We start from the raw sequence: 12,532 nt of genomic DNA, 5'->3' as shown, positions 1-12,532 counted from the left end.
CTGGAATTGTTTTCCTGGAAGGGTCCAGACAGCAAATACTTTGTTTTTCAGGCTCTACATCTGGGACGAGCACTCAGTTCTGCCATAGCAATCTGAAAGCTGTCATAGACGACACGAACAAACAGGCCTGTACAGTAATAAAACTTTATTTACAAAAACAGATGATGGACCAGATACTGCCACAGACGGAGTCCACTAAACCACTGCAGAGTATGTTTTCATTTCCAATTACACGCACTAATCACAATATCATACCTAATGAAGTAAGACACAAAACTGCTCAATGGACGTGGTATCACTAACCAACAAGTCAACTACTCTCACCTGTCAATAGAAAGAATTCCATTCTTGTATACTAGGAATACAAGTGCTTAGTGTATAGTTTAGAGTTTATATTAGAGTTAGATCTAAAAAGAAGTTTTAGAGTAGAATATGGCCCTAGAAAAACTGGAAAGCTTTCACACCATATACATTTATTAAGCACTATTCCTCATCAGTCACAGGGTTAAGATGATAAACAAGAAACACCCCCCCGCCCCCCACACCCATCAAGGAGCCTCTCCAGCCAGACTAGGAGAAAAAGTACAATGAGGACTCTGATCACCTACAGAGGGAACCGGATAATCCCTAGGAGACAGAGGAGAGCTGGATGCTCCCAGAGCAGACCTAACCAGCTCCGTGTACAGTGAGCGGACAAGGAAACAGGCTGGAGAGGGCTGTCAACTCTAGAGGGGAGAGGAAGAAAAGGCATAAGCACATGGAAGAACTTTTCACGACTTCAGGGACTTGGGTTCCAGAAGAGTATGGCTGCCCACAAAGGGGACAAGGGCAACAGACTCAACAAGCACTGACAATAAACAACAAAGCGGCCGGCTGGCATCTGGCCTTGGCCCTTGGCTTCTGATACTGGTAGTTAGAGTAGGTTATGGTAACATTTACTGCAATGGAAAATTTGTGATTAAAAACGTATAGGTACAGCTCAAGTTCCCTTTTGGGGAGCCTCTTCAGAAAACCACTGTTATTAAGCTTTGGTGATTAACAAAGAAATGTATGATTATTATAAAAATAAATAAAATGCAAAAAATATAAAAAAGCAAGTGAGAGAATTATAATTCTATTTTTGGGAAAATTGCAAAGATAAACAAGAACAAAAAAAGGCTTGGGATCTACAATGAATACAGATTCAACCTTCACTCTCAATGCTTGTTTTTGTTTCTAATTTTTTCAAGCAAGGTCTCATACAGTTCAGTCTGAATACAAACTCACTCTGCAGCCAAAGCTGGCCTTGAATCCCTGATCTTCCTGCCTCTGCCTCCTGAGTGTATGCCACCCACATCTCGGCTTCTGAATGTTTTCTTAAACACTGCATATGAACCACGCATACTTAATTTTACAATTCAAGTCAACTCTGTGCAGTAGAAAGGCTGAAAGCTAGCCTGCTGCTGGAGGCACGTGTCAAGGTCTGCCCTCATCCTCTCCTTTCCTGCCGTCAATTTACTGCTGCTTCTACTTGGGGCACTTCCATCCCGTGTTCTCATATGGAAAAGGTCCCCTGAACAGGACAGAGGCTTTCCTAATGCATATTTTTTAAAGATTTATTTCTTTATTATGCATACAGTGTTCTATCTCCATGTATGCCCGCACACCAGAAGAGGGCACCAGATCTTATTACAGATGATTGTGAGCTACCATGTGGTTGCTGGAATTGAACTCAGGTCCTCTGGAAGAGCAACCTGTACTCTTAACCACTGAGCCATCTCTCCAGCCCCCTAATGAATATTTTTTTATTGTGTTACTATGCCTGGTGTTATGGTTTGGATATAAGTACCACCCCTCAGTGAGAGGTGACTGGATCATGAGAGCACTAACGTCGCTAATGAACTAAACTCATTAATGAATTCACAGCTGAGTGAGCAGTCAGGAACTGGGACCCAATGGAAAGAAGTGGGTCACTTGGGGCATGTCTTTGGAGAGGACTTCTTGTTGGGTTTGTGCTACAGATTTCCCCCCTCCCACCCTTTTCTTCCTTTCCCTCCCTCTTCCTGGCTGCCAGGAAGTGAACAGCTTTGCTCACCACAAGCCTATTCCATCATAAGGCCTCACCACCAACCAGCCCAGAACAATGACACAAGAGGACCACGGCTGAAACCTTACAGACCATGAGCCAAAATCATCTTTCTATCTTTCAAGTTGCTTACTCAGGTATCTTTGTCACAGTGATGGGAAGACTAGCACGCTTCTCTAGCCATGTCTGCCCCCTCCTCTGCCTCTTCAGAAAATTGTGGCCCTAATCAACAGGACAGGACCAGGCAGATCACAAAAATAAAGCGCAGAGGCAAAGCTGGGACCATCCACTGGCCCACAAATAAGCGCTGTTTTCAAAGTTGGAGGGTCAGTAAGATGACTCAGCAAGTAAAGGTGCCTGCTGCCAATCCTGAGAACCTGAGTTCAATCCCAGAACAGACAAGACATAAGAACTGACTTCTACATGTTGTCCTGAGCTCCATGAGTGTAGCTGTATTTGCACACACAGAGACACACATGAAATAAATTACTTTTTAAAGGTTTTAGAAAATAAACACAAGCCACAAACCGGGCAGTGATGATGCACGCCTTTAATCCTAGCACTCGGGAGGCAGAAGCAGGTGGATCTCTGTGAGAGAGAGAGAGAGAGAGAGAGAAGCAAAAGAAAAAATTACCCTTAGAACTTATTTGAGAAGAGACCAAATTTACAAGGCATTTTTAAATCAGTATTTAAATTTATTTATTTTGGAGGCTGGAGAGATGGGTCAGCAGTTACTCTTCCAGAGGACCCAAGTTGAACTCCCAGCAGCCATATGGTGGCCCAAAACCATAAATAACTACAAGAGATCTGACGTTCTCTGCGGGCACTGCTTGCATATGGTACACACATACATACATTCAGGCAAAACACTCACACACATAAAATTAAAAAAAAATAAATAAATAAAGAGAGCATTTTAAAAATTACTTAATTCTGAGAAATTTTTGAGACAAAAAGTATTTAAGATGAATAGAAAATAGGCTAGGCTGCGACTTGAAATCCATAAACACAAGCCGGGCAGTGGAGGCGCACACCTTTAGTCCCAGCACTCCGGAGGCAGTGGCAAGCAGATCTCCGTGAGTTCGAAGTGTAGGCAAGCTGATCTTTAGCTTCCAGTCTGAAGCTAAATCTTTAGCTTCCCTTTTCTGTCTCTCTCCCAGAGAGGTAGCTGCTGCTGTGGCTCCTCTACCCCCCCCACCTGTTTCTCTTTCTCCCTCTCCCCCTTTCTCTCTCTGCCCTTTTCCCCTTTCCCCTCCATACCCCATTAAATATAAAAATAAATATCCAACCTCACTCTGCATAGAGTCCTATCCGCCTGTCTCGCCCGCGGTGTGACTCCCTGCCTGGGACCAGCCACCTTCGGAGACCTGCGGCATGGTCTTGTGGCGTGCCCATCTGTCTCTCCTCGTGGGACTCGCTGCCCCATCGAAGTCTCTCACACACCACAAGGCTCCCTGCCCCTCTGCAACCCACTGCAAGTGGCCCACTACAGCCACTTGGGGAATTGTGCTATCCCTGCCTGGGACTGGTTGCTCTCAGGACCGGCTGCCTGCAGCAGCTACTCGGGGACCTGCAGCTTTTTAATTTTACCGTAACACAAGGCCAGCCTGGTCTACAAGAGCTAGTTCCGGTACAGGCCCCAGTGCTACACAGAAACACTGGTGGGGGAAAAAAATCCATAAGCGCACAAAAGTACTTCCCACAGTGCACGCGCATGCGTGTGCACAAGCACACACGCACACACAGAGCTGTAGAGTTGCTACTATAACTCAATTGGAGTCATATATCTTCTTTTTTTGCTCTTGGTTTTTTGAGATGTCTGTAGCCTTGGCTATCCTGTAGCTTCCTGTAACAATCTTACAGCTTCATTGTTTATCTTCACTATTAAACTATGAGCTCACTAAATGCAAGTACATTAGTTGTGTGGCTTAATAACACATTCCAAGAGTTTGTGTACGTACATAGTTAGCAATCAAGGACTTCTTACTGAAAGAAATAACTAGTTTTTGTTTGTTTGTAGATAGGGTCTCTCTACTTAGCTTTGTCTGGCCTAAAACTCACTAAGCAGATCAGACTGGCCTTGAACTCGAGAGATCTGCCTGCCTCTGCCTCCTGGCAAGAAATAACTTCTTACATGAAGCTATTTTCTCAAACTGTATTTGATAATATATAAGTTCTGACCTGAGTGAAAAACAGAAAGCATCCCGGCATCCTCTTTTATGGCATCTATATTACAGTAAAGTCAGAGATGAAGAAAACAATATGTTAAAGCCCATATCCATAAAGCAGAGAGTAAAAATCTATTCTCAAATCTAGCAACACATAAACAGCCTCCTCGAAGACATGGGTCAGAGGAAACGCTCTTTAAGCTCAGTTACTCTGTTTCCCACCATACAAAGGGCCGTGGTCCTCACCAATCTCGTGAGGGATGACTCTAGTTTACAGCGCATAGACTACGACCAAGACTACTCCCCTCAATAAAATCCCAGAGGGAAAATGCTTTAGAGGACAGCATACAAACTCAGTTTAGCTTCTTATTAAATGAGAAAATCTTTTAAAATAAACCCATTTCTAACATTTTTGCTTTCTTTTAAATCCTTTCGCTGTTTGCTAAAACTACTGTGAAATAGACGGTCAGTATGCGCATAACTAATGACAGACGGTCAGTATGCACATAACTAATGACAGACGGTCAGTATGCGCATAACTAATGACAGACGGTCAGTATGCGCATAACTAATGACAGACGGTCAGTATGCGCATAACTAACGACAGACGGTCAGTATGCACATAACTAATGAAGTGAGTAACAAATGAGACCTTGAGCCGGGAGGAGGTAGCGCCTTTAATCCCAGTAATCCCAGCACTCAGGAGGCAGAGGCAGGTGGATCTCTGTGAGTTCAAGGCCAGCCTGGTCAACAAAAGCTAGTTCCAGGACAGGCTCCAAAGCTACAGAGAAACCCTGTCTCAGAAAACAAAAAAACAAAAACAAAAAAAAAAAACAAATAAGACCTTTGTTATTGGTGTGGCCAGTGTGTATGTGTTGGCCAGAGGTGAACGTCAGGTGTGTTCCTCTATAGTTCCCCACCGTGTTTTTTGACAAGGTTTCTCACTGAAGCTGGAACTCACCGGGGCTATCCAACAAATCCCAGGGACACACCTATCACCCCACCCCCCTTTATCTCCACCAGCACTAGAGCTATAGGTGTGCACCACACTCCTGGCTTTCATGTTGGGTGTTCAGGGTATAAACTAAGGTCCTCCTGCCATGAGCTAGGATCCCTTAGGACCCTGTTGTTGTTAATGTGTATGAGTGTTTCATCTATATGTATATCTGTCTATCGCGTGTATACCTACTACCTGCAGAGAGGATGTCAGATTCCCTGAACTGTAGTTACAATGGTGAGGGTGCTAGAACTTGAAACTGGGTCTTTTGAAGAGCAGTCCGTGCTCTTAACTGCTAGGTCACCAGGACAGCCCCAAAAGACAGATTACAGTAAACTTCACAGTAAACAGCTGAATAACGAGAAGACTGGAAAAGCAGGCCACTTTGCATTAGAGTCTCACATTAGCAGAACGTTCTTCTGTCCACTGCCTCCCGCCCTAGGACCACGCTAGCGCCTCCTCACCACCTGTGACTGCCGACCCGACCACCTCAATCCGGGGCAGATAAAATAACACTGCACAGTCAGACACAGACACCCGCGCAGCAGAGCAGACCGCCGGAAGAAACAGTCTTATTTCTTCAAAACTCGAAGTGCCCAAACTGGGAATTTTCAACCAACCCAGGTTTGGCTTCAGTAAAGCCATTGACTTGCCATTATAAACCCACATGGTCCACTTCCTGATACCTGCTTAAATTAAGAGATAGTGGCTGGGCAGTACACATCTTTAATCCCAACACTTGGGAGACAGGCAGGCATATCTCTATGAGTTCATGACCAGCCTAGTTTACAGAGTGAATTCAGGACAGCCAAAGCTACATAGAGAAACCCTGTCTCGAAACCCTTCCTCTCCCCCTGAAAAAGCAGATGGCATTACTGGTTACAATGGTCATCTTCTCACATTATTAAATGCATGCAAAAAAGGACTATCGCAGAATTCGATTAAGCACCAGAAATACAAAGTTAGAATTAAATATAAAAGACATACCATTTTTTTTAAGATTTATTATGTACGCAGTTTTGTGCCTGCATGTATGCCTGCGTACCAGAAGAGGGCACCAGATCTCATTATAGATGGCTGTGAGTCACCAAGTGGGTGCCAGGAATTGAACTTGGGAAGCTCTTGAGGAGCAGCCCACTGTGCTCTTACCCTCTGAGCCATCTCTCCAGATCAAGACACATCCTTTCATACATGACACGCAGTAACAAATGTGTCTGACTGCATTCCTAGACCATATATGGAGCTTCAGCTAGGGGGTGGCTCGGCGGCAGAGCGTTTGCCTACCATGTAGAAAGCCCCAGGTCAGAGCCCCAGCAAGGAAAGAATATAACAAGCAAAAAGCATGGCCACATTCTCAGAACTAGGGAGACTGAGGCAGTAGAATCACAAGTTCAATACCACCCTAAGCTATTTATGGAGTTCCAAGCTAGTCTGAGATAACACAGAAAGTCTCAAATTAACCTGAGCTACATGAGAGCATCTCAAAAATAAAAAATTCAATTTAATATTATGCAAAAAACACATGCTACATTGTAACATTATTCAGTATCATTATAAGTCACTTCTCAAACCACACCTGCACAAAGAATTATTACAAATAATTCTCACACACCTTTAATCCCAGAATTTGGGAGACAGAGGCAGCCAAATCTCTGTGAATGAGGCCAGCCTGATCCACATAGTGAGTTCCAGGACAGGCTTCAAAGCTACACAGCGTAACCCTCCCAATAAATAAATAAATGAATAAATAAATAAATAAATAAATAAGATCGGGGTGGTGGTAGCACGCCCCTTTACTCCCAGCACTCAAAAGGCAGTGGATCTCCTTCGGTTGGTAAATGAATTCCAGGCCAGCCAGCACTCCACAGCGAGACCCCCTTTCCGGGACCAGGAGATGGCCCGTACATAAAGTGAGTTCCATCACCTGAGCCCACAGAAGGCAGGTGTGACATCTATAACCATGGGAGGCAGAGACTGAAACACTGTCCCAAAGCTCCACTCTATAATAGGTTGCATAGAGTCACAAACAAAAGAAATCCTGTCTCAACTATGAATTCACCAATAGTCAGGGGTATATGCTTGAAATCTATCCCTGCGTCTAAATTTCTCTTCCGTGTAAGATAAAGTGACAGTCGTTCCCTCTTTCTAGACCCAAAGGGTAATGATAGTCTCTAGAGCAGATTTTAGATTCATGGTACCCTTGGTGTCTCTGTAATTCCTTGAAGCAGCCCTCTACCAAAAAAATAAAATAACATCAGCTCCACTTATTAGGTCCTTGGGAACCATTTGAAAAGGGAATCTTGGGGCTTGGGAAATGACTCAGTGGGTGAGTATTCCTTGCTCTTGCAGAGGACCCAGGTTTGATTTCCAGCACTCACATGGCAGCTCCCAACCATCTATAACTCTAGTTCCAAGGGACCTGACGCCTTCTTCCGACCTCCAAGTACTCCAGGCCCACATACATTCATGTGGAAACAGGTAGGCACAACCCTCAAGATGCACACAATTCCTTTTTAAAAAAAAAAAATTAATCTAACAAAATTGGAATTTTTCATGGTTTTTTTTCCAGTTTATTTATTTTTTATTAAAAATTGCCATCTCCTCCCCTCCTCCTCCCCCTTCCCTCCCCTCCCCTCCACCCACACCCCCACTCCCTCCCTCTTGAGGCCAAACAGCCATCAGGGTTCTCTACACTATGTTGAGTCCAAGGTCCTCCCAACTCCCCCCAGGTCCAGGAAGGTGAGCAACCAAACTGACAAGGCTCACACAGAGCCCGTCCATGTCGTAGAGACCAAGCCCATCGCCATTGTCCTTGGCTCCTCTGTCAGCCTCCACCATCAGCCACCCTCAGAGAGTCCGATTTGGTCGCATGTTCCATCAGTCCCATTCCAAGTGGACTTGGTGGTCTCCCATTAGTTCTGTCCTGCCGTCTCAGTGGGTGAACGCATCCCTCATGGTTCTGACTTTCTTTCTCATGATCTCTCTCCATCCGCTCCTCATCAGAACTTTGGGAGCTCAGTCCGGTGCTCCAATGTGGGGCTCTGTCTCTATCTCCATCCATCGCCCGGTGAAGGTTAAGGCTCACAGTGAGCCCGTCCATGCTGTAGAGTTCACATTCATTGCCGTTGTCCTTGGTTTCTCAGTCCTCCTCCACCGTCAGCCACATTCAGAGAGCCCGGTTTGGTCCCCTGTTCCATCAGTTCCATTCCAACTGGACTTGGTGGTCTCCCGTTAGATCTGTCCCACCGTCTCAATGGGTAAACGCACTCCTCATGGTCCTGACTTCCTTGCTTATGATCTCCCTCCTTTAGCTCCTCATCGGGACCTTGGGAGCTCAGTCCGGTGCTCCTAAGTGGGGCTCATGGTTTTATTTTATCTTTAAGCAACCAGAATAACTTATGGAATCTTACTATGGGGCACAGAACAAACTTGTCATGGTTTGGAATTGGAATGGACACTGGCTCTGTTTTCCGTTCCATGGCAGATTTCTTGACTAAGGAACAAGGCATCCTAATCTGAAGCCACAGTACCAAATTAAAGCTTGCAAATGACTTTTTAGGAAAAAGGTCACAAAGCATTTAAACAGACAAATTGGTAAACTTGCTTCTACAGAAGAACACCATCATGCTGCTAACTCTACTTCAATAAATGCTGCATTCAAGAACTGAACTATCTTCCTTCCATATCCCAGTTGGGGGTGCTGGACTGGAAAAGACACATAAAACCATCCTCTAAGGCCTGGAAAGATGGCTCAGCGGTTAGGAGCACTGGCTGCTTTTCCAGAGGTCCTGTGTTCAATTCCCAGCAACCACATGGTGGCTCACAACCATCTGTAATGGGAGTTAGTGCCCCCTTCTGGCCTGCAGCATACATGCAGGCAGAACACTATACATAATAAATAAATAAATCTTTACAAACACACAGTCTAAGAGCCACTCAACACTATGAAAATATAAAACATATAAATTAGAACGTTTTATTTACTGTGTGCATGTGTGTGCCAAACCACATGTAGAGGTTAGAGGACAACTTGCACTAAGCCCTGAGCTATCCGGCCAGCCCAATTAGAACTTTTTAAATGGCACTAGAACTGTTTTTTAAATAAAACTTATACAAAGCAAAACCTTGCTTGACTATAACACAGACACTCCTATGCACTCCCAACCTATCAAAAACTTAAGGCTAGTTACAAATGTACTATGCATCTTTTATCTGAAAAACATCTTTAGTGTGATTTGTAATACAGGAGTATTTGTAAGAGCCTGGTTTCTGAAAGGGTTTTCTGAAACATCTCATTTGGTCCTATGCCATTACCTCTGTCTACTGAAGAAACTGAGGTCCATATTACCCAAACAACTGCTCTACCACCATCCATACATTACATTGCTCAACACAAAAGCCCAGCCTTTCAGCTCTCACCAAACTCTTTCCCAAAAAGACTGAGTTAATCTTATCCGCTAAACTATTGTAAATTGTCTGAGACATCATCAAAATTCTGAAAATCTTTTTCCTGCACAGGAAGAACTTCCACCTTCAGAGAGACTTTTCATTTGCCATGTGTCTTGAACAGTGTGACATTAATTAACAATTATTCTTAGATTTTGACAGAATCTATTATTATCAATCCTTAGCAACTACATCAATGGCAATGCTGTGGCTGAGACAAATGATTCCTTAGTCCAACTTCTGTCGCGTTTTTGCTTAGCTGATGGCCCAAAGCTCAACGCTAGATATATCAAACCATCCCTAATGAATTTATTTTCTTCCAGTACTAATACAAAATAAGTACACTGGTAAAAATTCAAGGGAATGCAGGCTTACCTGCTATTGAAACTGCACTGGCACCCATGCCTGCTTCTTAACTTCGTCCAAATAAATTCTAAAAACAATTTACCATCAGTTTCCCTACAATTCTCACATTTTCTCTCAGACAAATAAATTACTATTATTTCCAAAGTATCCTAAAACTTAAGGTATACTACTTCACAGTAACTATTTCCTTCGAAAAGAATGTAAATATAATTTAATAATGAAATTAATACACCAGAAGCTTAATGATTAAAGAAATTCTGCAGAAAGTCTTAATGTAAAGTCCACCAATTCCATAATTTTAAGAAATTAGCCTTTTTTTATCCAGAGAGAGTGTAAAAAATGCGAACCGGTAAAGAGAGATGTATCAGGCACGGTGGCAAACGCCTTAATCCTAGCACATGGGAGGAGACAGAGGCAGAAGGATTTTTAGGAGTTCCAGGCCAGCATGGTGTGCAGAGTTCCAAGGCAGATAAAGCAACAGTGAGACGTTTCTCAGAGGAGACAGGTGAAGAGCAGCTTAAGAACCGCCTTAGGGTTAATATTCGACAACGTTGTATATTACGCATTTTCACCTCAGGTTACTTTGAAGAACTTCATACTCGGGCCTTTCCCTAGCTATGTAAATCCATCATATCGGGAACTTCATTTCCATAGAGAACAGAAAATCGACTCCGTTTTCTTAGAAAGGTCATAGCTATCATGTCTTGTACAATACCCATCCCACCCTGGTCATCTACACGCAGATCAAAAGAAAAGAGGGGTTCCAACCTATGTGGAAAACGTTTCTTCTGCCAAGGGCTGTACCTAGACAAAGGCAATGTTCGGAGTACACAAATAAGCCTTCTCCGAGGGAAATAAAGTGCTAGAAAAGGAGCAGCAGGGATCAGGATTAACAGGGAAAGAGTGTGAGCGCTCGGTGCGTGAGGGTTGGAAGCCGCAAGCACAGCGCTCGAGATGCTCCAGCAAAAGAACCAGCAGCAGGAAGTTTCAATGGGGCCGGGCAGAGCATGCGCCCTGCACCCGCGCGGTGGCCTTATGTGGAAGGAGCACCACTTGCGAACACCAATAATAGACCAGCGGCACCAGAGAGAGAAACATGAGCAACAAGCACCTTCTTCAACTGTTTCCCCTACCGTCTGCGCCCCTCCTCCAGCCTACAGACTAACCACCCCACCCCACCCTGCAAATGGAAGAGTGACTTCTTCTTCCCCTAAGCCCTGTTGCCGCGATAGGGGGGAAGGGAGAAAGAAAAGTGGGGAGATGCTTTTCTATTATTTTGGGGGAGGTGGCGAGGAGGAAAACTATGGAGGAGGAGAAATTAACCCTTGCCTCCCCAGAGTGGAGAAGCTGAGCCGACTTCATTTCCCCTCCCGATGAGGGACTGGGGGAAGCCCCCTTCCCTGGGCGGAGAAGCCGATCTCCCTGAGGCCAGGAAGGAGTTGGGGGGGGGGGGGTAGACCAGCCCTTCAGGGCACGGGAAGAGACGGGAACCGACTCTCTCGGGGGAGTTCCCACCACACAGAGAGAGAGTGGAGTGTCCGCCGGCCCCCGCCCACTCAGGTGGAGTGAGCCGAGGGGGCGCCGAGAGAAGATGGGCCCGGCCTCCCCGGAGACGGTGGGGAGGATCGGTGGGAGGAGGGGAGGAGAAAAGCGCAAGGCTGGCCGGAACCTGCTCTCCCCTTCCCCCGCCACCTAAAGGGATCAGAACTGGGGGGCCCACACCGGCGCGGGGGACCCGGCCCCAGGGCGTCCGCCCGGCACAATGCTCCCTCCCGGGCTCCGGCCCACACCGGGCCCGCGACGCCCCCACCTCCGTCCCCGCGGGGCACGGTGGCCCTAGAGGGGGGGCCTCCGCCCCGCCTCCCCAGCACCCAGGAACCCCCTTTCCCCGGGATCCGCGGAGCAGAGCCCGGTGCTTGGAGAAGGGGGAGCCGACCGCAGAGCCCCGGGAGGTCTACGAAGAGGCAGAGCGCGCCAGGGCCGCTTCCCGCCGGGCGTTCGGGCCGATCGCTCACCTTCTCCGTGGCCGATGTCCGGCGGCGGCGCCTGCAGCACCCGCTCTAGCTCGGGGAAGGGCAGCTCGGGCAGGTCCAGCAGCGGCCCGTAGCGTTCCAGGAAGGAGCAGACGACGGCGAAGTTGGGGCACGAACCCGGGCAGCCCGGAGGAGCCATCGCCGCCGCCGCCGCCGCCGTCGCCATTTTGAACTGGAGGATGGAGGAGGAGGGGATGGGGGGGAGCGGCGGCGGCGGGAGGAGTTGTGCGGGGGGAGCCGAGGGCCGGCAGGGCCGCCGTGCGGACGACAGGAGGCGCTCGCTCGCTCTCTCGAGTGGACGCCCCGGCGGCGGCGAGTGTCTCAGGCCCGGGCGCCGCGATCCCACAATACCACGCCGCCCCGGAGCAGTCGAGAAGCGCGTGCGCTAGGGGGGCCAGAGAGGCGCTCCGGGGCCTCCGCTCTCCGCCCTCTTCCCATCCCCGGCCCTCGCCGACTT

The 12,532-nt window shown here is 46.9% G+C and overlaps 1 protein-coding gene across 1 annotated transcript in view; it reads right to left on the bottom strand.

Annotated features, from left to right (window-relative positions):
• Rsf1 (remodeling and spacing factor 1) overlaps window positions 1-12,396 on the bottom strand; it is a 110,251-nt gene extending 97,855 nt beyond the window's left edge. The window contains exon 1 of the mRNA XM_038313580.1: window positions 12,058-12,396. Within this exon, the coding sequence (XP_038169508.1) occupies window positions 12,058-12,241 (184 nt within the window). The 5' untranslated portion in view covers window positions 12,242-12,396. The remainder of the gene's footprint in view (window positions 1-12,057) is intronic.
• Between the last annotated feature and the right edge of the window lie 136 nt (window positions 12,397-12,532).

This window comes from Arvicola amphibius, chromosome 12 (assembly GCF_903992535.2).
Source record: "Arvicola amphibius chromosome 12, mArvAmp1.2, whole genome shotgun sequence".
NCBI lineage: Eukaryota > Metazoa > Chordata > Mammalia > Rodentia > Cricetidae > Arvicola > Arvicola amphibius.
Note: the sequence above shows the minus strand (reverse complement) of the source record. Positions and strands in the feature narration are given on the sequence as shown.